This window comes from Panicum virgatum, chromosome 2N (assembly GCF_016808335.1).
Source record: "Panicum virgatum strain AP13 chromosome 2N, P.virgatum_v5, whole genome shotgun sequence".
NCBI lineage: Eukaryota > Viridiplantae > Streptophyta > Magnoliopsida > Poales > Poaceae > Panicum > Panicum virgatum.
Window position 1 is genome coordinate 14,066,444 of NC_053146.1, and position 24,465 is coordinate 14,090,908.

The 24,465-nt window shown below is 51.4% G+C and overlaps 1 protein-coding gene across 3 annotated transcripts; it reads left to right on the forward strand.

Annotated features, from left to right (window-relative positions):
- The first annotated feature begins 478 nt into the window (after positions 1-478).
- Positions 479-24,439, forward strand: LOC120659834 (putative aldehyde oxidase-like protein). 3 transcript variants are annotated; one of them, XM_039938080.1, is made up of 10 exons: positions 481-737; positions 4,874-6,655; positions 6,792-7,051; positions 7,176-7,385; positions 15,030-15,248; positions 15,994-16,959; positions 17,077-17,172; positions 17,288-17,386; positions 23,536-23,725; positions 23,813-24,439. In XM_039938080.1, exons 1-10 carry the CDS (start codon positions 584-586, stop codon positions 24,037-24,039), a joined length of 4,203 nt encoding a protein of 1,400 aa, XP_039794014.1. In that variant the 5' UTR covers positions 481-583; the 3' UTR covers positions 24,040-24,439. The 3 variants fall into 3 exon arrangements, with proteins under 3 accessions (XP_039794015.1, XP_039794014.1, XP_039794016.1); XM_039938082.1 differs by lacking the exon at positions 481-737 and adding an exon at positions 3,640-3,868; XM_039938081.1 differs by lacking the exon at positions 23,813-24,439 and having other exon boundaries at positions 479-737; positions 17,288-17,496; positions 23,286-23,657.
- The last annotated feature ends 26 nt before the right edge of the window (positions 24,440-24,465 follow it).

A 24,465-nucleotide genomic window follows, 5' to 3' on the forward strand; every position in this document is an offset into this window, starting at 1 on the left:
CACATTCATTGTTACAATTGAACTTTATCTACTTGTATTGAAAAGGAGAAAAACTTACCAATTTCGTGCATAATAAATACAGTTATTTGTTTTTGGTACTCTGTAGGCATTACTTACCGTCAAAGTAGGAGTAACTTATCATTATCTGAATGTCGTTTAAGTTACCGAAAAATATATGTGCATCCATTGTTCAAGGATACTTTGTGCATCTTCACATAAATATCAGTGTTTAAATAAATTTACTTTTCCACAAACATGTATATGTTTGACCTCTTTAAAGAAGAAAAAAGAACTTTGTATGTTTTGATGGAATGATGGCTGGAGTGACTTTGTCCAAAACAGTGGGAGTGCTTGTTGCACGATTTTGCTCTCTTGCTCCATATCGTGCTGTACATGTACCAACAAACGAAAGATAAGAAGATATTTTTGGAGAGAAAAAGACAACGAAATAAGAAGAGCCGCAGGCCTTTCATCCCCGTGCCCCTTAGCATTTTCCACCAGCAACTCACGTCTCCGCTGGTTGCAGCTGAGACCTCTCAGTCACAGAGCCATCGAGCCAGCGCGGCCGCTGCAGCAGTGAGCCATGGCGGCGGCGTTGCGAGTGGAGAGGCTAGTGCTCGCGCTGAACGGCCGGCGGTACGAGGCCGCCGCCGACGAGCTGGACCCGTCGACGACGCTGCTGGAGTTCATCCGCACCCGGACGCCGTTCAGGGGCCCCAAGCTCGGCTGCGGCGAAGGTATCTATACCTGCATAAGTTGGAGCTTATAGCTAGCTTGCTTATTTTGTTTCTCGAGCTCTTCTCTGCATGCATGCTAATAAGCTACTGTACCTAGCTATCTCTAAAAGTTTTTACTGTGTACTTCGTTCTTCATTTACATTTTTTTTCACTGATAAATGAGGGGCATTTTGCAAACATCACCAAAATGAAATATCTTGGAAATTTAGATACTTGCTCGTGGCCCTTTCGATATGAACACACAGTACAGTTGGCATGCCTTTTCTCTCCTTTATAGTACCACCTTTCAACGTCGCACTCGCACAGCCAAACTACTCTTGTACTGTTTCTAGTGGCCTGTATTCCTTTTATGCTTGTCACAAACTTCTAATCTTTTTTGGCAAAGAATAATTATCTTCATATGGAGTATCCTGGAACCAAGATGCAACTAATGCATAAGTTAACAAGTTGAGATAGCGAAACGTAACAACATCCCTGAATTTGATTGGCGTAATCAAATGGAAAAAATTGTGCAACTCACACGTTGCAATCGGCGCCTCCAATTTCATTGTCACTCTTGGACACACATCAATGTAATTTACCACATATCTTTTGATGATTGGATTCAGTTTTCTTTTGTAGAGGCCATGAAGAAAGCTTTATTAATTAAATTCTGCCAGCGAGCGCTAGACTAGTTGGTTGAGCTGTGCGTTTGGCATCCTCTGCCAGCCAGAGTTCGATCTCGTGGGGGAGTGGATTTCTTGGCTAGAGGTGGCACAATTTATCCGCATGTAAAATTCCCTTAATTGTTCCTTGTCCAAAAACATAATTGGGTCAGACCACACGTATGGGTGCGGCCCGTAGGTCAAATTTTCTTATTAATTAAATTCTAGCTAGGGTGTGTTTAGTTCCCACAAAATTTCCAAACTTCCCAAACTTTCCATCACATCCCCTATCACATCGAAACATTAAATATAGCAAATGATTCATGCATGGAGTACTAAATGTAGTTAAATAAAAAAACTAATTGCATAGTTTTGATGTACGTTGCGAGACGAATCTTTTGAGCCTAGTTAGGTTATGGTATGACAATATTTACCACAAATAAACGAAAAGTGCTACAGTGTGCTACAGTGACTGATGTGATTTTTTCTCCCACCTTTTCACCCCATCTAAACACAGCCCTAGCTTCTTTGACAAACTGATACCCATCAGCCAACAGCGCCATACGCATATAGGCAATTTTTTCTAGGTGATGAAGGAAGCACTTTCTTAGTGCAAAAATACTATAAAGACCCATTGGTCAAATTTTCTTATTAATTAAATTCTAGTCGGCTTCTTTGACAAGCTGATCCCCATCAGCCAACAACGCCATACGCAAATAGGCAATTTTTTCAGATGATGAAGGAAGCACCGCTAATGTACGGCAAAATAGCAGTCAAACGCTGTGTTTGCTTGGCTGTGGTTGGTGATGATTTGTTGAAAGAACAATACAACTGACTGATACTGATACTGGCGTCGGGGCCGGGGAGCGGGATCTGACACAGGCAAGCTCGCCGCGAGCGGCTCCGGCATGCTCGCGGACGGATGGCTCGACCGGAACTCGGCCGCTGCCGTCACCATCGCCATCGCCACCAAGCGGCATGGTGGAAGCAGGCAGCCGCCCGTGGGCAACCATACGTGAGGGCCTGAGGGGAGGGGCGGAGAACAGCCAGGAGTGGGCGGAGCAGAGCACAGGCGCGGCCACAGCAGCCGTGAGCAGGCGGAGGCAAGTGCTGGCCGGCTGCGGCCACTGCAAAAGCGGGCCTCGGCGATCTGCCTATCGGGCACCTGTCTCACCGATGGCTCACGAGCTAAGGGAACTCGTGCGCCGGTTGCAGGGGCCGGGGGCGGAGCGGTCGGCCAGCGAGTGGCCGCATGCAGGGACCGACGCGAGCAGTGGTGGGGCGTGGCTGCTGGTGCGTCCGTGCGAGCGCTTGGTTGCCGGCTTTTAGAGTGAGAGCCGATGGGAGAGAGGCAGATTGGATGAGGATTGATGCTTCTGGGATGGGATGGAAAGGACGAATCTGACACTAGGGTCCCACAATTAAGCATTTGGATTGGATAGCTTCAACGAGTTGCCCCTGCTAAGCATCGGATAGCTTGCTTCTCGACTAATTGAGGAAGGCTGTATAGGTCTGAATTAACTGTTGATTATTTTGGGGATGGCTGCATAGGTCTGAATGCATGCTCTTATTCTTTGTAAAAGCTTGTTGAGGGATCTAAATATCAAGGTATGTGTAGAGATCTATCTTGCTCATGCCTTGTACACACCGTACTCATATGAAAAAATCAAACTGTTCTAGGCAAATTACACCTTGTTATGCACTAATAGGAGGCTGAATTTATTACAATTTGGAATCAAATAATGCCTTTTCAAAACGAGAACCTATCTAGTGCAAACCACAGTTCCCGTGAAAATTCATGCAAACCACGGTAAAAATGTCGTCTAAATTCACCAAAAAATCACACATGTAAATGATATGATGATACACAATCTTGTAAAATATCTTTTCCAAACTCGACTTCGTTTGTGAGATATAAAAATAACAAATTTCTAACAAATCACTTGGACAGCTTTCTGGCTTGAAATTTGTTATTTTTATATCTCACAAAAGAAGTCGATTTTGGACAAGATATTTTACAAGGTTGTGTATCATCATATCATCTACATGTGTGATTTTTTGGTGAATTTAGACAATTTTTTTACTGTGGTTTGCACGAGTTTTCACAAAATTGTGGTTTACACCAGATACGGTCCCTCACAAAACACGAGCGGGCGTTTTACTAGTATTTTAAATGTGCAAAAATTTTATTTCAAAATGTTTACGGAGGCAAACTAAATCAGTCCTGAGTACTCGTATTTGCAAAAAAATGAGAGAAAAGATTAAAAAAAAACGCTGGCTCCACTCTCCCATCTCCGCCGCCCCCGCGTGCCGACGCCGTCCGCTCCAGCCGACCAGCCGCTACTCAGCGCCATGCTCCCGTCGGGACTGGCCGCAGCCACGCCGCCGCCGCGCGCACTGGGCTCCTTGGGTGCCGTCCTCTTCCGGCGGCGCCCTCAGTTCCTGCTTCCGAGACTTCCTCCCCTACCAAATTCTTTAATCCTCGAGGTAAGAACCGAGACCAAGTTTCTGTAATCTTTGTCCGCATTGCGAGATCTAGATTGTAGATAAGTAGCCCTCGCCTTTCTTTAATCTGGATTAAATATATTGCCCCCTCCATTTGTTGGGGATCCGTCGTCTCATACTGTAATAGTCATCAATACTATTTTAGTCTGCACACTGATATGCAACTGCTTGCATTTGCATGATCCCAAAGCTTGGATTTTGGGGTCATGTAAACTCTAACCTATCGCAGCATCGCGGGAGTCGGATATCTTGAGTGTGCGCCCCCAATCCCCACCACTAACTAGCATCTCATTGTGATGTTACTCTAAAGCTGTTGACAGATTCACCTCAGGTCCCACCCAGCCCGCCAGACCGCCGGATCAATGACCCAGGGGCAGGATGGCATTGCCCCCCAATCCCCACCACCAACTAGCATCTCATTGTGATTGAATGGCCTTCCGTTGAGGATATGTCATTCCAATTGCAATGTTCAGCACTATTGTAGTCTAGGCACTGGCATGCGTATGCGACTGCATCTTCGCAAAATCCTATAGTTTATGTGTAAATATTTGCATATGTTACAGATACCTTTTTTTATTCGATTTGGTTCTTCTTGCCACATCAGATTTCAGTACGAAATTCCCTAACCAAAATGGAACAAGAAAATAGCAATAAAATTCTGTAATTTTGGGCCAGTTGAGGTTTGGTTTCCCAGTTAAGCTTATTGATGAGAAGAAAATATACAACCTTCAGGAATATAAAAAAATATTGACATTTAGAATGCATGCAGCCGGACCATTTTAATTCTGATCTGCAATGTCTTTTTATGCATTTAGAATGGCCATATGGATTTGTACGTTCAGTTTTTTATATTGTTGTTTTTATTAGGTTCTAGGCATATATTTCTATGGAAATCATTGTGAACCATACCTCTGTACATAATGTGGCACCAATCAGACTTAGAGAGTAATGTTGTGTCACTTAGTCAATTACTTTGTTTCCTTGCAGGTGGCTGTGGGGCTTGTGTAGTCCTTATAGCAAAGTATAACCCCGAGACAGATGAGGTGACTGAATTTTCAGCCAGTTCGTGCCTCACGCTCATTTACAGTCTAAACTTTTGTTCTGTTATCACCACTGAAGGTCTTGGGAATACCCGAGATGGATTCCATGCCATTCAGAAAAGAATGTCGGGGTTCCATGCATCCCAGTGTGGTTTCTGCACTCCAGGCATGTGCATGTCCATTTTCTCTTCCCTTGTCGGTGCTGACAATTCGAAGAGGCCTCAACCGCCAAATGGGTTTTCAAAACTAAAAGTATCAGAAGCAGAGAAGGCTTTCTCAGGCAACTTGTGTCGATGCACAGGTTACCGACCAATTGTTGATGCCTGCAAAAGTTTTGCATCAGATGTTGACTTGGAAGATTTGGGCCTTAATATATTCTGGAAAAAAGGTGATAAGAAACCAGATGTTGGCAAGTTACCAAGCTACACTTTCGGTGGTGGAATCTGCACTTTCCCAGACTTCCTAAAGTCTGAGATCAAAACTCTACAACATCATGTTAACAGTACAACCTCCAAGGGGAGCCAGTATCATCCTACATTGCAAAATTACACTCTTTGCAGTGGAATCTTCACTTTCCTGGATTTTCTAAAGTCTAGCCTTAAATACCAGCGATATCATCTGAATGATGCTAGTAATACAGTCTCCAAAGATGGCTGGTATCACCCTAGAAGTATTAAACAGTATTATGAATTAATAAATTCTACTCTATTCAGTGAATGTTCTGTCAAAGTGGTTGTTGGGAACACTAGTGCTGGTGTATACAAGGATTATGACCTTTATAATAAGTATATTGACATAGGAGGAATTCCAGAACTTTCGTCTATTGTGAGGAAAGCTGAGGGCATTGAAATTGGAGCAGCAATAACAATTTCTAGGAGCATTGAAATACTTGAGAAAGAAAGTAATTCCATGTCATCTCCAAATGGAAGTGTGGTTTTCAGAAAACTTGCTGACCACATGAGCAAGGTGGCCTCACCATTTGTCCGTAACAAAGCAAGTCTTGGAGGAAACATAATTTTAGCACAAAAAAATCCATTTCCCTCTGATATTGCAACCATACTTCTTGGTGCTGGTTCAACTGTTTGCATTCAGGTTGTTGGAGAACGGAAACATATTACTTTAGAGGAGTTCTTGGAGCAGCCTCCTCTTGATCGTACCAGTTTACTCTTGAGCATATTTATTCCACATTGGATTTTAGATTCTCAGACAGAAACAAGTTTGGTCTTTCAAACTTATCGAGCAGCATCTCGTCCTCTTGGAAATGCAATTTCTTATGTTAACTCTGCTTTCCTGGGACATGTTAGTTTTGGTGAATCATCAGGCGATCATGTTTTAAGTAATCTGCACTTGGCTTTCGGTGCATATGGATCAGAACATGCTATTAGAGCAAGGAAAGTGGAGAAATTCCTAACTGGTAAATTACTCACTGCATCCACTATACATGGAGCAATTCAGTTACTTAAAGAAACGATTGTACCAATGAAGGGAACATCACATCCTGAATATAGAATCAGTGTGGCTGTTGGATTTCTCTTTAGTTTTCTTTCTGTACATGTTAAAGGCATTGCTGATCCTGGAAAAACTTTTAGCACTACCTCTGATGATTCTGTGGATGTAATTGATGTCTATGACAGCCCATTGTCTTCACATCAGGAAACTATTTCCGGTGATGAATATAAACCCATTGGCGAGCCAATGAAGAAGTATGGAGTTGAGCTTCAAGCTTCAGGTTAGTGGTTTCAATAAATCACCACAATTACAAATACAACCATGATTTTCGAAAAACAAACTAATACAATCATCAATACTTTGCCCAAGCATCCTTCTTAAAGGACGTCAGACAAACTTTCTTTTGTATGATATAGGTGAGGCTGTATATGTGGATGACATTCCAGCTCCAAAGAATTGCCTCCATGGAGAATTTATTTACAGCACACAACCTCTTGCTTTTGTCAAGAATATTACATTCAAGTCTTCATTATCATCACAGAAGATCATCACAGTTGTTTCTGCCAAGGATATTCCAAAGGAAGGACAAAATATTGGATCGATGTCCATGTTTGGTGATGAACCACTATTTGGTGATCCAGTTACTGAATTTGCCGGACAGGCTCTTGGTGTTGTGGTAGTTATCTATTTCATCTTTTTATTACTCTCTTAAGGGATTTCTATTCCTGAACCTTTAGCATTTTTAGAAATAGAGTTTATGACAGATTAGCTAAAAGCCTAAAATATGATCTTTACATCAGATTGCAGAAACACAGAGATATGCTGACATGGCAGCAAAACAAGCTGTTGTAGAGTATGATATTGGGTATTTGAAGCCACCAATCTTAACCATGGAACAAGCAGTGCAAAACAATAGCTACTTCAATGTTCCTACTGTTTTTTATCCCAAGCAAGTTGGTGATGTTTCTATGGGCATGGCTGAAGCTGATCACAAAATACTGTCAACTGAAGTATGTTTACTCAATACACTTCTAGACCTATTCTAATGTCATCACAATTGCGTTCCTAAAAATAGAATGAATGAAATTATGGACTCTTACTTTATCTTACTTTAACAATTGATACTTAGCTATCCTCACTTTTGAATGTTATTTCTCGTTTGGAATCTGTATTGCACGGAACTATACTTATATTTGAATTTTGTCAATATAGGCAGTAAATACCATGTTGTCAGTAAATTGGAAAAACAACATAACATCAACACTAGCTCATTACCTGCTTGAGATAATGCTACTGATAAGCACTCAGGTAGCAGGGTTCATAAGATATTTACCCCCTATGCAGGCATATGTAGTGCAGTTTATATATGTTTGGTTGCTTGAGTAAGGATGTTAGCCAGGCTTGTGCTATGCAAAAGCACTTTTCAGCTCGTTTATCTCTTATGCAGCCTGCACAAGCTATCGCTAGCCAAGTTGAAAGAATCAATTCACCGCCCAGAGATGTACCGCCTGCCCTGAAGTCGTCGGCATGGAGGTTGAGGGCCTTGACGCAGTGGCCCGCGCCCGCCGTGCTGCTGGCCTGCTGCCGGTGTCGCCATGAAAGAAGGAGACGAGGGGCGGAGCCACATGGGGGGCGCGCAGGGGCCTGCCCCCCCTAATCCTCCATTAGCACCACTAATACCTTCTAATACCCTCTAATGAAATGATACTAATTATTAAGATTAGCGTATATTGCCCCCCCTCAAAACTAGTCAATAACTATTTGGTCCTCCCTTAATCCAAATCCTGGCTACGCCCCTGGCCTTTGAAGGAGACAAGGGGCACCGACTAGAGGATGTGGCGCCGCCGTCATCTTGCTTCTAGTTTGCTGCTGCCGTCGTCGCGGAGGACAGCGAGAGAGAGCAAGTCCTTTGCCGCAGCTCTCCATCACTGACCCTTGCCCAGCACCTTTGCCGACTCTTGGAACAAGCCTCCAGTCCAACTGCCGCAGCACCACCATTGTGGGCGCCTCCGCCGGCTGCCAACCCGACCCTACTCGAGATCGATCGGTTGGTTCTATTGATTCTCATCAGAGCTCGATTCGGTCATTCTCCAACCCGGCTGCCACCATTCTATTGATTCTCATCAGAGCTCGATTCGGTCATGCTCGAGATCGATTGGTCCATGCTCGACCTCGATTGAGCATCGCTGGAGGTCAATGGTCCATGCTCGACCTCGATTGAGCCTGGCCGGAGGTCGATTGGTCCATGTTCGACCTCGATTGAGCATCGTTGAAGGTCAATTGGTCCATGCTCGACCTCGATTGAGCCTGGCCGGAGGTTGATTGGTCCATGCTTGACCTGGATTGAGCCTCACCAAAGCTCGATTCAGCCTCGCCGGAGCTCGATGATTCGGCTGCAGCAGCGCTGCTGGCAAATCTCGATCCGAGGTAAGCTGTGCGGGAGTGCATGGTAAACTCACCATCGATAAGAGGAGGTGACTATATACAATGCAAGCCTATCAACCAAACATGTATTTCACAAGCCTGGCTAAATGTAGTATAGCAACCTGTACGAAAGGTAGGATGCGTAAAATGTGGTCGATGTATTGCATTGAGCCCTTTGGGCGGTATATATAGGAGTACATGGCTTGGAGGGCAAGTAGCCTCTCCTAGAGATAAGGAAGGTTATCCCGGGATTACAATCAATCCTAAACTAACCATATCTGGAGTTGCCTAATATACTCTAACATCCCCCCGCAGTCGTAGCAGTACCAACACGAACGGTCAGACTGGAGAACAATGGAGACGTATCCCCCCTGCAGTCGGAGCGTCGGTGCGAAAGTTTTGACTGGAGACTCATACAGATGATAGCCCTTTAGTGCCGTAGTAGCTGAAGTTGAGGTGGACGTGGTCGAAGCCGTGGAGGGGGCGCGGGTCGAAGCGCCGTCGAGGTGCTCGAGTACACAAACTCAACAGCTTCTTGCCGAAGACAGCAACAGGACGGTGCGGCGGATGACGATGGTAGACGGTGCGGTTTGTGACTTAGGTCACGCTTAGGACAGGGGTGGCGACGGCGCAGGTTGCAGCATGTGTCGCGCTCAGATTAGGGGTGGCGACGACATCTTCCTTCAGGAACATCGGCGGCGATGTCCGCTCGAAAACAGCTGGAGGCGCGGAGGCGGATCGAGCGCCTGCTTGACGAAGACCAGCGGCGAGTGGCGCCACCGTCTGAAAAGGCGATGACACCGGTAGGGTGGCTTGATCACGAACGTCATTGCTGCAGCCTGGAGGGCGCAACAACAACCTCGTCCTTCGGGAGTGTCGACGATGAACGGCGACGAACGGCAGGACGACGCAAACCTATCTTAGATCGGAAAAAAAAGAAACACAGCAGCAGGAGGACCATGGGTACATCTCGGGTGCACCTAGCCATTTGCCCCTCCCTCACCTTCATCCTTATCTCCCCACGCAAGAGAGAGAAAGGCAGGCAGGGCGGCAGAGCAAACCAGCGGCACCCACGGCGGCGCCCGGCGGCCTCCATCTCGACACCCGGTGCCAACACGCGGAGAGGCCCTGGGCGGCGCCCGCCCGTGAGGAGGCAGCGGCGACCACGACGGCCCCCATCCGCACGCCCGGCGGCAGCCACCAGCGCGGAGGCGACGACGGTGACAGATCCTAGCGGCGCGGAAGGGGCGGCCCACCACGGCAGCGCCCAACGGCACCTCCGCGGCGCCCGTGGCAGCGCCCGATGGCCGCACGCCACCCGGGAAGAGGTAGGGCCCCCACGGCGGCGCCCGGCGGCCCCCATCGGGCAGCAGCCACCCGCGCGGAGGCGGCGGTCCCTATGGCGGCGCCCGCCGGCCTCCAACGGAGGCATGGCAGGCTCGACAACGGGTGCCCGAAGAGGATGACGAGCGGTGCCGCCATGGATCCTCTGCTGCTGCGAAACCACGCGCGCATCCTACGAGGGCGCTGCCCCCGGTGGAGATCGATCTCCCCGGGGGCGGGGCGGCAGCTGCGGAAGCGGAAGTCTAGGTCGAAACCCTAACTCGTGATACCATGTAGAAAAGGTAGGATGCGTATAATGTGGTCGATGTATTGCATTGAGCCCCTTGGACAGTATATATAGGAGTACATGGTTTGGAGGGCAAGTAGCCTCTCCTAGAGATAAGGAAGGTTATCCCGGGATTACAATCAATTCTAAACTAACCATATCTGGAGTTGCCTAATATACTCTAACACAACCAAACACGAGTATGCAGTACTACTGTAGCCAAGCTAAGGCTGGTCATGGCTAACTCCTAGCCAGGTTTGGACTAAGCCAAGCAACCAATCACCACCTTACATGCTTGAGAAAATTAAACTGACGAAGGTCCAAGCAGCTAGGACATGTTTTGACTGGAACTCCAGCAGTCAATGTTGGATAGAGGGGCAGAAGAAGGCTTGCAAGTAGTACAGTCATTCGGGAAGGTTAATTGATGCTGGCTAGGAAATATGTCCAGATAGTTAAGAAAACTAAGTCCATGTTGTTATGTACTAGAATTCAAGTCATGACAGGTGTCTGAGCTGTCAAAGTTTAGTAATTATACTAAAAAGAGATCCTATGCAGTGGATCATGAAAGAATTATATTTCTCTCGTCTCCTTTTGCTATATCTAACTCCCTCTAGCTTTCTTATCACAGACTATGTCTATCTAGAATTTCAAATCCTTTTCTGTTGGTGTATATTGAGCCCATGTATAGAGGCCCATCTAGAGGCCCATGTATAGGAACTATTTATCCCACCCTTCTAGGATTTGGAGGAATACAATCCATTATTCTCTCCTACATGGTATCAGCTTAGCCTCTCTCTTTCCCTGCTGCCGCCGCCGCCCCTCTCCTCCTTCCCCTCCCTCTCCTCTGCTGCGAGATCTACCGCGCTGGCCCCAGCTGCTGGCGGATCTGGTGCCCTGGCGCCCTGGAACGCGCCTGCCCCACGGGCACCCGCCGCTGCCGCGCTGGGCGCGGACGGCGCAGCTGCGGCCGCCGCTCAGGGCGACTGGCGCGCGCCTGCCCCGCGGGCGTCCGAGGCTACTGCGCTGGATGCGGACGGCGCCGCTGCTGCCGCCGCCCAGGGCGCCTGGCACGCGCCTGCCCCGGCGGCCGCCCCCGCCCTGCCCTGGAGCGCCTTTAGCGCCGCCGGGCCGGCCCCTGGCGCTGCGTGGCCCGCCCTGCCCTGGCGCGTCTCCGCCCCTGTTGCTCTGGACGCGGACGGCGCCGCTGCAGCCACCGCCCAGGGCGCCTGGCGCACCTGCCCCGGCGGCCGCCGCCTCCTTGGCCTGGCGCACTAGAAGGCGCTGTCGGGCTGGCCTCCGGCCCTGCTCCGAGCCGGGGGAGGGCCCTCTTGGGCGCTGCTGCCGTCTCCCCTTGCGCTCCTCCGGCCGTCCTGGGCGCCGCTGCCGCCGGACCCACGGGGGCATGGCGCGGCGCAGACCTGGCAGCCGCGCCCAGCGCCGCTACAGCCGCCGCCGCCCGCCTCGCAGCCGCCTTGGCCGCCGCCGCCCCTGCTCATGGCCTGGCGCGGCCGTGGCCCCAGGCCGCCGCCGCTGCCGCCCACGCTGCCGCGCCCATGCCGCCCGTGGCTGCGCCCTCAGCGCCTCTTCCCGCGCCCGCGCCGCCCGTGGCGTTGCCCGCGGTACCTTTACCCGTGATGGCCGCCAATGCTGCTACGGCCGACGCGGCTCTCGCTGCGGCCCTCCTCGCCGCCAAGTCCGAGGCTGCGGCGGCTCAGGAGCGGGCCCGCGCGGCTGCCCTCGCTTGGGGGTCGCCACGGAGCAACCCTACTTTCTTGTCCCGCCCGTCGTCCCCTTCACCGAGCAAGGCGCTTCGTCCTCCCACCAGGCTCCGCCCTCTGGATCTGGACCCCGGATCGACCCGCCCGACCCCCTCCTTGGTGCTCCTCTCACCGGCCAGACCGGGGGTGGGGGAGACCGAGGGCGTCGTCGGCGGAGGGCCCGTGGTGGAGGCCGTCGGGGCACTCCGACCCCGACTCCGGCTCCCACTCCTGCTCCTGGCCCTGGAGGTACGCCCTGGCCATCCTTCAGCGCCCCATGGCCAGGGCGCATCCCGATGTGGCCGTTTCAGGGTCAGGGGGGCCCCTCGTCCTCAGCCCCAGCCGGCGGTCATGCTCGCCGCTGCTGCTCCCCTGTTCGCCCCGTTCTGGACCCCGCCCTCTCCACCCAGCCAGCAGCCGACCTGGCCTGGGGGGTGGGACCAGGCCGCACTGGCGTAGTCCTTCAGCGCCATGGGGCGGACGCCGCCGGTCAGCACCGAGTGGATCGCCGACTCGGGTGCCTCCTTCCACACCACCCCATATGTCGGTATCCTCTCTTCTGTCCGACCCCCACACCCCTCTTGTCCTTCTTCCATCATGATTGGTGACGGGTCTTGCCTTTCTGTCACCGCCGTGGGTTCTGCTCCTGGCTCCTTTCGTCTTCCTAATGTCCTTGTTGCTCTTCAGATGGTTCATAACCTTCTTTCCATTCGTAAGTTTACAACTGACAATTCTTGTTCCATCGAGTTTGATTTTTCTGGCCTCACTGTAAAGGATTCGGCCTCCCGGCGTCCGCTACTCCGGTGTGACAGCACGAGGCCCCTTTAAACCCTTCGCCTTCCTTCTTCCGCTGCACCACTCTCGCCTTCTTCTTCGCCCTGGCCGTCTTGGTCTGCTGCTTTTGCCGCGATGCCGTCTTCCACCACCTGGCACCGTCATCTTGGTCACCCTGGCCGCGATGTTCTAGCTCAGCTTAGTGGTAGTACCGATGTTCCTGGTACTAGGGCTCCTGCTGAGCACCTCTGCCATGCGTGCCAGCCGTGGGGATGTGACTGCCTACCTGCTGCTCTATGTTGATGATATTGTGCTCACCGCCTCCAGTCAGCAGTTGCTTGAGCGCGTCATCTCCTTTCTGCAGCGGGAGTTTGCTATGAAGGATCTTGGTCAACTCCACCACTTCTTGGGCGTTACTATTGAGACTCGCCCGTCTGGCCTGTTCCTTCACCAGCGGCAGTATGCACTCAACATTCTGGAGCGGGTTGGGATGACTGATTGCAAGTCATGCTCCACTCCTGTTGATATTCAGGCGAAGCTGTCTGCTGATCTGGGTGATCCCGTGGCTGATCCTACTGCCTACCGGAGCCTCGCCGGTGCCTTGCAGTACCTGACCTTCACCCGGCCGGATCTCACCTATGCCGTTCAGCAGGTCTGTCTTCACATGCATGATCCCCGGGAGTCTCACCTTGCTGCACTGAAGCATCTCCTCCGCTACATCCGTGGCAGTGTTGGCTTCGGTTTGGTTCTTCACCGCTCTCCCACCTCTGAGTTGGTCTACACCGATGCTGACTGGGCTGGCTGCCCGGACACTCACCGCTCCACTTCCGGCTACGCCGTCTTTCTGGGCGGCAACCTTGTCTCCTGGTCATCCAAGCGGCAGCCGGTTGTCTCCTACTCCAGTGCCGAGGCGGAGTACCGGGCTGTCGCTAACGGCGTGGCGGAGGCGTCCTGGCTACGACAACTCTTGGCGGAGCTCCACAGCCCGCTCGCCAAGAGCATGCTCGTCTACTGCGACAACGTTAGCGCCGTGTATCTCTCCACCAACCCCGTTCAGCATCAGCGGACGAAGCACGTGGAGATCGACCTACACTTCGTGCGCGATAGGGTCGCCGTCGGCGATGTTCGGGTACTCCATGTCCCGACTACCTCCCAGTTTGCCGACATCTTCACCAAGGGACTACCCTCTTCGACCTTCTCGGAGTTTCACACCAGCCTCAACGTAGCAGGTGGCTAGTTGTGGCTGCGGGGGGTATTTGCCCTTTGTACTTTCTTCTTGTCCAGTCTTGAACACTGCTGCGACGGTAGTTCAGACTGCAAGGGGGTGTTGGCTTTCTTGTTGTCCAGTCTTGAACACCGTTGCGCCGGTAGTTCAGACTGCGGGGGGTGTTGGTGTATATTGAGCCCATGTATAGAGGCCCATCCAGAGGCCCATGTATAGGAACTATATATCCCACCCTTCTAGGGTTTGGAGGAATACAATCCATTATTCTCTCCTACACTTTCGAGTCATGCTGTGCAGCCATCTTCTGCACACTATCTATACAAGTGTAAACCAAGGTTTATATTGAATCGCTTTCTCCCACATCGTACTCCACTTTCCTTCTATCACAATATAGTTCATAAATCTAAAAACTACTGTTATGATATAGACGTGTATGTTGTATGAACTTCTTTGTTGTTAAACAGACTGTCAAATAATTAAAAGTATTTTGTTTGTGTCCTAATACATTTAGGAACTGTGTGGAACTTTCAAAAGGAATCATGCAACTTTCTATTACATGTAGATAAAATATTTTCATTGTACAAATGCTAGCACCTGCATGCCAAACAGATGTTTTTGATAGTCAATGTGACTTCCAAATCAAATCTTTGACCTTTAATTCTTATCACCATGATTTAGAAAACTTACAAATATATCAGTGTGATTGTGTGAACAAATATTTGATAAGAATATGCTAATATCATTTCCATATTATAAGAATACACACTTTTTTGTATCTATTTTTAACACAAAGGTAGTAATTTCCTTGAATGCTAGAAGAGAATACTATGTCCCATACTAATTTGTGTGGCTTTGATATTTGCAGGTAAAACTTGCTTCTCAGTACTACTTTTACATGGAAACACAAACAGCATTGGCAATTCCAGATGAAGATAACACCATTGTTGTCTACAGTTCCTCACAATACCCTGAGCTTGCTCAGACTGTCATTGCTAAGTGCCTTGGTATTCCACTTGGTAATGTGCGTGTCATTACAAGAAGGGTTGGAGGAGGCTTCGGTGGAAAGGGATATCGATCATTCCCTGTGAGAATCTGATGAATTAAACCAGTGTCTTAGTGATTATGTTATATTTGTGGCTGCAATTTTTGTATCTTCTCTTGTCTGCTAAATATTATTCTGCATTTCACAACTCTTATTGTTTCATATTTGAAGGCCTGCTTCTAAAGATATTCAGAATGGCAAAACACAACAAGATATCATGTGCTTTTTCTTTGTGAAAGAACAAGATATCATGAGCTTTTTTTTTTGCGAAAGAACAAGATATCATGTGCTGACTGAACACATATTATTATACTTTTATATTTAACATTACCAATCTTATTTATATTTACACTTGAGCACATCACAAATTGCATAGTTATTTTTAGCTTGTGTCTTAATAGTGAACATGTGTAGAAAACATGCTATGCTTATAAATTACATACACCAGTGTTTTTTTTCTTTATTAAGAAGAGCGGCAGGATAATTTCCTAGTGGCATAAAATATATCAGTACATAAATATTACAAGGTCCTAACCAAAGAGCTACAAACTTTAGGAAGGCAAGAAGATAGTAGATTACTCGAGAAGTAAAATCATGAGCACCGATTTCAGGAACATGTTCTTTTATTTCTCAATGCATTTATTCTGCAGTGGGCAGGATATAAAAAATATGATTGTTGAAAGAATTTCAAAATGTGATTATTCATCTGGTAAGAAAGAATTCCAGGATAGTGAGACACATTGAGCATATTTTTTGCTGCTGACTAATGCCAAATATCCTTTTGTAGGTTGCAACAGCAGCGGCACTCTGTGCATACAAGTTACGATGTCCTGTGCAGATGTATCTCAATCGTAATACTGATATGATCATGGTTGGCAGCAGGCACCCCATGAAGGCTCATTACTCTGTTGGTTTCAAGTCTGATGGAAAAATTACAGCCTTACACCTAGATCTACTAATTGATGCTGGGATATCTGAGGATTTAAGCCCTATAATACCTAGTGGTGTTATATCAGCTCTGAAGAAGTACAACTGGGGTGCTCTCTCGTTTGACATCAAGCTTTGCAAAACAAACAACACATCCAAATCAACAATGCGAGCACCAGGAGATACACAAGGTTCTTTAATTGCTGAAGCTATCATTGAGCATGTTGCTTCAGTGTTATCACTTGATGCTAACCATGTCAGGGAAATGAATTTTCACACCTATGATAGTCTCTTATTGTTCTACCCAGCTAGTGCAGGCGAAGAATCAACATACACATTACATTCTATTTTCAATAGACTAGCACTGACTTCAAGCTACCGGCATCGAGCTGATACTGTCAAGCAGTTCAACATTTGCAATAAGTGGCGGAAGAGGGGTATCTCTTGTGTGCCCCTAATTTTCAACGTATCACCAAGGCCAGCACCTGGCCGAGTCTCTGTACTCGAGGATGGTTCTATTGTGGTTCAGGTCGGAGGAATTGAAATTGGACAAGGACTTTGGACGAAAGTACAGCAGATGACAGCTTTCGCTCTGGGGCAGCTGTGGCCTGAGGGTTGTGAAGGCCTTCTGGAGAGAGTGCGCGTTCTTCAGGCTGATACATTGAATTTAATACAGAGTGGAGTTACCGGCGGTAGCAGTACTTCTGAATCTAGTTGTGCCGCAACCCTTCAGGCCTGCAAGCTGCTGATTAGCAGATTAAATCCTATCATGAATAAGCTGCGACTGCAATCAGCCACTGTCTCGTGGGATAATTTGATTTCTCAAGTAATATTATTTATCTGATGTTTCTGATTAGGCTGAATAATAGAATGTCTTTTTGATCTATGAAAAAGTTTATGTTTCTAGTACTTCACATTGCTCTAACCTCTCGTTCACATGCAGGCCTCTCAGGAAAATGTGAATTTGTCAGCAAGTGTGTACTGGGTACCTGAACAAGGGTCCAATAGCTATTTGAATTATGGGGCTGGAATTAGTGAGGTGCGTCAAATTTCAAGCCAAATATTAATCACATATTCAAATTCAGTTTGGTTTATCATGTATGAATACTCTTTTTTTTTAACTCGTTTGGTTCAAATTCTTCTGAAAAAAGCAGGTTGAGATTGATCTTATTACAGGAGCGATTACAATACTAAGGAGTGATCTTGTATATGATTGTGGCATGAGTTTGAACCCTGCAGTCGACTTGGGCCAGGTTTTCTTGTGTTTTCTCTTCTTTGTTTTTTCTGGAACAAGCAGGAGAGCTGCGTATCATTATATTAAAGTTTCCTCTTTGTTCTTCCTTCTATACTACAGAAGTTTTATATTTTTGTTGGAGTATATTGAGCCCATGTGTATAGAGGCCCACTTGGAGGCCCATGTATAGGTTCTATATATACCCACCCATCTATGGTTGGAGGAATACAACAATTATTCTCTCCATTATGGTATCATTAGCCTAGGGTTAGCCTCTCTCTCCTCTCTCCTCTCCCAGCCGCCGCCGCCGTCGGCAGCCATGGCCGGCCGCCGGCCGCCGGGGCCCCCTCCACTCTCCTCCTTCCCTCCCCTCATCTCCTCTGCTCCCGCCGCCGGGCTGGCCGCTGGCTCCCCTGCAGCCGCCGCCGCCGCCGGGTTGGCCCCTGGCTCTTCCGCCTGGCGCCCTGCCGGCGCGTGTCCACGGTCCGCCACCGCCCTTCCAGGGCCCGGATCCGCCCAGGGTGCGGGCGCTGCGGGCCCTGGATCCGCCGCCGCCGCCCCTGCGGTGATTCTTGCCGCCGGGCTCGGGCCAGAGGCGGCCGCCGCCGCCGCCGCCGGGGCCGTGGACTCCGCCACCCCTGCTCCAGGCGCGGGTCCTGGCGCGGTTCATGCCCCCCTGCCTCTGCAGCGAGCCCTGGAGCCGCCTCCCGTGGTTGAGCAGCCCGTGGAGGCCGTCCCTGCTGCCGCAGGTGCCGATCTGGCCGCCCAGCTCTTGGACGCCGCGGGGGCTGCTCCAGAGGACGCGGCCGCCGATCCCGTCGTTGCTGCTGCCCACTGCGCCGCCATCGCCGCGGGCAAGCAGCCCGCTGCCGACACCGCGCCTGATGCCGCGTGGACCGGGCTCGGGATGCCGCAGACCGACGCCGCCCTCGCCGCGGCCCTCCTCACCGCCAAGTCGGAGGCTTCGGCGGCCCAGGAGCGTGTCCGCGTGGCTGCCCTCGCCTGGGAGCGCGAGCGCGCCGCGGCTGACGCCTCCACTCTCCGGGTCGCCGAGGCGGAACGTTTCCTCCGCGCCTCCTCCGGCCAGCTGCCCGTCGACCCCGAGCTAGGCGCCTCTTCTTCTCGCCGTGCCCCGCCCACTGGATCTGGAGCCCGGTACGACCCGACCGACCCCATAGTCGTCCAGCTCCACCTCCAGGCCGCCGGGGTCCAGAACATCAGGGCCCTGGTCTCCGTCCTCCTCGACCCCGCGTCCTCCTGCGGCCGCTGGCGGGACCAGGTTCTGCTCGCCCTCCGCCGCTACGGCCTCGACGCCCACGTCCTCGTCGACTTGCCGATCGAGGCGCGGGACGTGGCGTGGCTGCGCCTCGACAGCGTCGCCATGTCCTAGATCTTCGGGACCATTTCCCTGGATCTTCAGGACCTCGTCAGGGTCCACGGCGGCACCGCGCGGCAGGCCTGGGTGGCGCTCGAGGGCCAGTTCCTCGGCAACGCCGAGTACCGCGCCCTCCAGCTCGACGCCACCTTCCGCACCTTCGAGCAGGGGGACCTCTCCGTCGGTGAGTACTGCCGGCGGATGAAGAGCATGGCCGATGCTCTTCACGACCTCGGGGATCCAGTGTCCGATCGGGTCTTGGTGCTCAATGTCCTGCGGGGCCTGAGCAGCACCTACGACCACCTGAAGGGATGGATCGCCCATCAGAGGCCCTTCCCCACCTTCCTGCAGGTCCGGGACGACCTCGCCCTCGAGGAGATCACCAGGGGTCTCGCACCCGGATCGCCCTCGCCTACCCCCGCCGCGCTCGTTGCTACTCCACCGGCCTCCTCCGCTGCTCCTGCCACCTCCCTCCTTGGTGCTGCTCCCGCCGGGCAGACCGGAGGAGGAGGGGGCCGTGGACGTCGCCGGCGACGGGGTGGTGGTGGTGGCACTGGTGGCCTTGCTTCTGGGAGCACCGGTACCGGTGGGGGCCGTCGGGGCGCGCCGACACCGGCTCCGGCTACTGCCCCTACCGCTGGAGGTACGCCCTGGCCATCCTTCAGCAACCCATGGTCAGGGCGCATCTCGATGTGGCCGTTCCAGGGTCCGGAAGGGGGGCCTCGTCCTCAGCTCCAGCCTGCGGCCATGTTCACTGGCGCTGCTCCACTCTTCGCACCGTCCTGGACCCTGCCCGCTCAGCCCAGCCAGCAGCCGACCTGGCCTGGGGGGTGGGACCAGGCCGCTCTGGCGCAGTCCTTCAGCACCATGGGACTGACGCCGCCGACTAGCACCGAGTGGATCGCCGACTTGGGTGCCTCGTTCCACACCACCCCCGATGCTGGTATCCTATCTTCTGTCCGACCCCCACACCCCTCTTATCCTTTTTCTATCATGGTTGGTGATGGGTCTTGCCTTCCTGTCACCGCTGTGGGTTCTGCTCCTCGTCTTCCTAATGTTCTTGTTGCTCCTCAAATGGTTCACAATCTTCTTTCTATTCGCCAGTTTACTGCTGACAACTCTTGTTCTATCGAATTTGACTCCTCTGGTCTTACTGTGAAGGATTCGGCTTCCCGGCGTCCGCTCCTCCGATGTGACAGCCCGGGGCCCCTTTACACTCTTCGGCTTCCTGCTTCCGCTGCCTCACTTTCGGCTTCTTCGTCTTCTGCTTTTGCCGTGACGCCTTCTTCCACCACCTAGCACCGCCGGCTTGGTCACCCCGGCTGCGACGTTTTGGCTCAGCTCTGCCGTAGTACCGATGTTCCATGTACTAGGGCTCCTGCTGAGCACCTCTGTCATGCGTGCCAGTTAGGTCGTCATGTTAGACTTCCGTTTTCTTTTTCTTCTTCGCATGCTGCGCATGCTTTTGATCTCATTCACTGTGACCTGTGGACATCTCTTGTACTCAGCATGTCTGGCTATAGATATTATCTAGTCATTGTTGATGATTTCTCATTACTCTTGGACTTTCCCTTTGCGTGCCAAGTCTGAGACCTTCCCCACCCTCCTCAACTTCTTTGCCTGGGTGTCCACTCAGTTCGGCCTCACCGTTAAGGCCGTCCAGTGTGACAACGGGCGGGAGTTTGATAACTCCACCTCCCGTTCTGTCTTCCTGTCTCGGGGTGTTCAGCTGCGTATGTCTTGTCCGTATACCTCTCCTCAGAACGGCAAGGCTGAGCGGATGATTCGCACGACGAACGACGGCGTGCGCACCCTTCTGATCCAGGCTTCTCTCCCCCCGCGCTTCTGGGCTGAGAGCCTCCACACTGCCACCTACCTGCTCAACCGCCTTTCGTCCACTGCTTCTTCTGCTCCCACACCACACCACGCTCTTTTCGGTACCCCTCCTCGCTACGACCACCTTCGGGTATTCGGGTGTGCGTGTTACCCTAACACCTCCGCCACCACTTCTCACAAGCTGGCGCCCCGCTTGACTCGTGTGTTCCTTGGGTACTCCCCTGACCACAAGGGGTACCGATGCTTTGACCTCACCTCTCGCAGCGTTCTGATCTCCCGACACGTCGTCTTCGACGAGTCGGATTTCCCCTACTCCACACCTCCACACCTTCTTCTGATCCCGAGCTGGCGTCTCTGTTTCCGACTGACCCGGTGGTTCAGCCACCGTTACCTGTCTGTCCTTTTCCTGCAGGTTTTCCCGGCGCACCAGAACCGCTTCCGGTGATCCCTGCTGCGCCGAGCACGGCACCGGTGTCCTCGGTCGCGCCACGCGCGGCCCCCAGACCTCCGGTCGTGCCGCGCACGGACCCGGTGTCTCCCGCTGCGCCACGCACGGCCCCGGTGCCTTCCCCTGCACCTGAGCGGTACGCTCAGCCGGTGTAGGTGTACCGGCGTCGCTCGGCGCCGAACCCGGCACCACAGCGGTACGCTGAGCCGGTGCAGGTGTACCGGCGTCGTTCGGCGTCGACACCGGCGCCGCCTCCAGCTCCGGAGGCTCCTGCGACGCCGACACCGGAGCTGTCGCCACCGCCGCCTCCTCCGGCTCCCTCTCGAGCAGAGCCGGAGGTGTACCACCCGCCGGTCATCCATCGGGATCCTCGGCATATCCATCCCATGGTGACTCGGCGGATGGCGTCCCAGGCCGCGACTCTCTCCGCCACCGAGGGAGAGCCGCGGGTCTCTCCGGTACCCTCCTCTGTCCGCGACGCCTTGGCGGATCCTCACTGGCGTCGCGTGATGGAAGAGGAGTACGCGGCTCTTCTTGCCAACCAGACGTGGGACCTCGTGCCGCGTCCGTCTGGTTGTAATGTGGTGACTGGCAAGTGGATCTGGACGCATAAGCGTCGGGCTGACGGCACACTGGAGCGCTACAAGGCTCGCTGGGTTCTCCGGGGGTTCACTCAGCGGCCTGGTGTGGACTATGATGAGACCTTCATCCCGGTCGTGAAGCCCGCTACGGTGCGCACGGTCCTCTCGCTTGCGCTCTCGCGCACCTGGCCTGTGCACCAGCTGGACGTGAATAATGCGTTTCTTCACGGCACCTTGTCAGACTGTTTACTGCTCTCAGCCTGCGGGATTTGTGGACTCGAGTCGTCCGGATATGGTCTGCCGGCTCAATAAGTCTCTCTATGGGCTGAAGCAGGCTCCTCGGGCTTGGTACTCTCGGTTCGCCATGTTCATGATGACATTGGGGTTCACCGAGGCCAAGTCTGACACGTCTCTCTTCATCTACCGCTGTGGGGATGAGACTGCCTATCTGTTGCTATATGTCGACGACATTGTGCTCACAGCTTCCAGTCAGCAGTTACTTCAGAGTGTCATCTCTCTGCAGCAGGAATTCGCTATGAAGGATCTCGGTCAGCTCCACCACTTCTTGGGCGTCACTGTTGAGCCTCGCCCGTCTAGTCTTCTCCTTCACCAGCGGCAGTACACCCTCGATATTCTGGAGCGGGCTGGGATGACTGATTGCAAGTCCTGCTCCACTCCAGTCGACACTCAGGCGAAGCTGTCTGTTGATCTGGGTGATCCGGTGGATGATCCTACTGCCTACCGGAGTCTAGCCGGCGCTTTGCAGTACCTCACCTTCACCAGGCCGGATCTCACCTATGCTGTTCAGCAGGTCTGTCTCCATATGCATGATCCCCGGGAGTCACACCTTACTGCGCTGAAGCGTCTCCTCCGGTACGTCCGTGGCACTATGGACCTCGGCCTGGTACTTCACCGCTCGTCCTCTGCTGAGCTGGTGGTCTACACAGACGCTGACTGGGCTGGCTGCCCGGAGACTCGTCGCTCCACCTCCGGCTACGCCGTCTTCCTGGGCGGCAACCTGGTCTCCTGGTCGTCCAAGCGGCAGTCGGTTGTCTCCCGCTCCAGTGCCGAGGCGGAGTACCGGGCTGTCGCTAACGGCGTGGCGGAGGCGTCCTGGTTACGACAGCTCTTGGCGGAGCTCCACAGCCCGCTCGCCAAGAGCACGCTCGTCTACTGCGACAACGTCAGCGCCGTGTATCTCTCCACCAACCCTGTCCAGCATCAGCGGACGAAGCACGTGGAGATCGACCTACACTTCGTGCACGACAGAGTCGCCATCGGCGATGTTCGGGTACTCCATGTCCCGACTACCTCCCAGTTTGCTGACATCTTCACCAAGGGTCTACCCTCGTCGACCTTCTCGGAGTTTCGATCCAGCCTCAACGTAGCCGGTGGCTAGTTGTGGCTGCGGGGGTATTAGCCCTTTTGTGCACTACTTGTACTCTCATCTTGTCCAGTCTTGAACACCGCTGCGTCGGTTGTTCAGACTGCGGGGGGTGTTAGCTTTCTTGTTGTCCAGTTTTGAACACCGCTGCGCCGGTAGTTCAGACTGCGGGGGGGGGGTGTTGGAGTATATTGAGCCCATGTGTATAGAGGCCCACCTAGAAGCCCATGTATAGGTTCTATATATACTCACCCATCTAGGGTTGGAGGAATACAACAATTATTCTCTCCATCAATTTTATTCATTTAACATATGTTTTAAACTTTCTTTTTCATTAATGCAAAGATACACAGCTCTCCTGATGTTCGAGAAAAATATATTTATCTTGGAAATAGATCACAGTAATAAAGGCCAATGAAATCCATCTTTTCCTCCCTTTTTTGATAAAATTATGATGTGAAATTTGACCTTTTGTTTTCACAAATCCTCTCAAGAGTTGTCCTAATCTTTATGGCTAATATCTGATCTGTGTGATCTGTTATAGATTGAGGGTTCCTTTATACAAGGAGTTGGTTTCTTCATATATGAAGAACACGAGACTAACAGTGACGGCCTAGTGGTCAGCAGCAGCACATGGGACTACAAAATCCCAAGTGTCGACACTATCCCAAAGCAGTTCAATGTCGAGCTCCTCAACACTGGATATCACAAGAACCGTGTGCTTTCCTCAAAAGGTAACCACTTACGTGATCACAGTGCAATATGAATTTCACAAATTTTAAAGAATAATGTTTGAAAGCAACTAACTATTACTTCTGCAGCTTCTGGTGAGCCTGCCGTGGTTCTTGCATCATCCGTTCATTGTGCGCTCAGGGAAGCGATCCGAGCAGCGAGGAAGGATTTCTCATACAACACTGAATCTGGAACCTCCCCGCTGATATTCCAGCTCAATGTCCCAGCACCAATGACAGTAGTGAAGGAATTATGTGGTTTCGATATTGTCGAGAAGTATCTAAAGAATCTATCAGCCCATGAAACAGCAAGTTGAGCATAATGTTAGGCTATCAACACCAATATTGAGAGAAGCAGCACCTTGATATTGCCTAACTGGTTAATAAGGTCAGAAACATGAAATCATTATACTGCTTATGGATGTGCCTTTTATGGTTCCCTGTATGGATTATCTAGTGCAGAGAAAGACCTGCTGATGCTGCTGCAACTGAACAAACAAGCACTTCCATATTTGGAAATGGTGAAGAGCTGATTGATTGAAAATTATATATAGATGCACTTGGGTTAGAGTTTGCCACGAATTGTGTGGAAACATGAGTCTTTTTATATATATGCACGCAATATGGGCATCTTCTTTGCAAACAAAACTGTAATTGACAATCGAGATTCATGGCAACTACTATTTGTGATGAATGATGTGACCCACCAGTGTGTAACCTCTATCATTCACCAGCGAGGATGG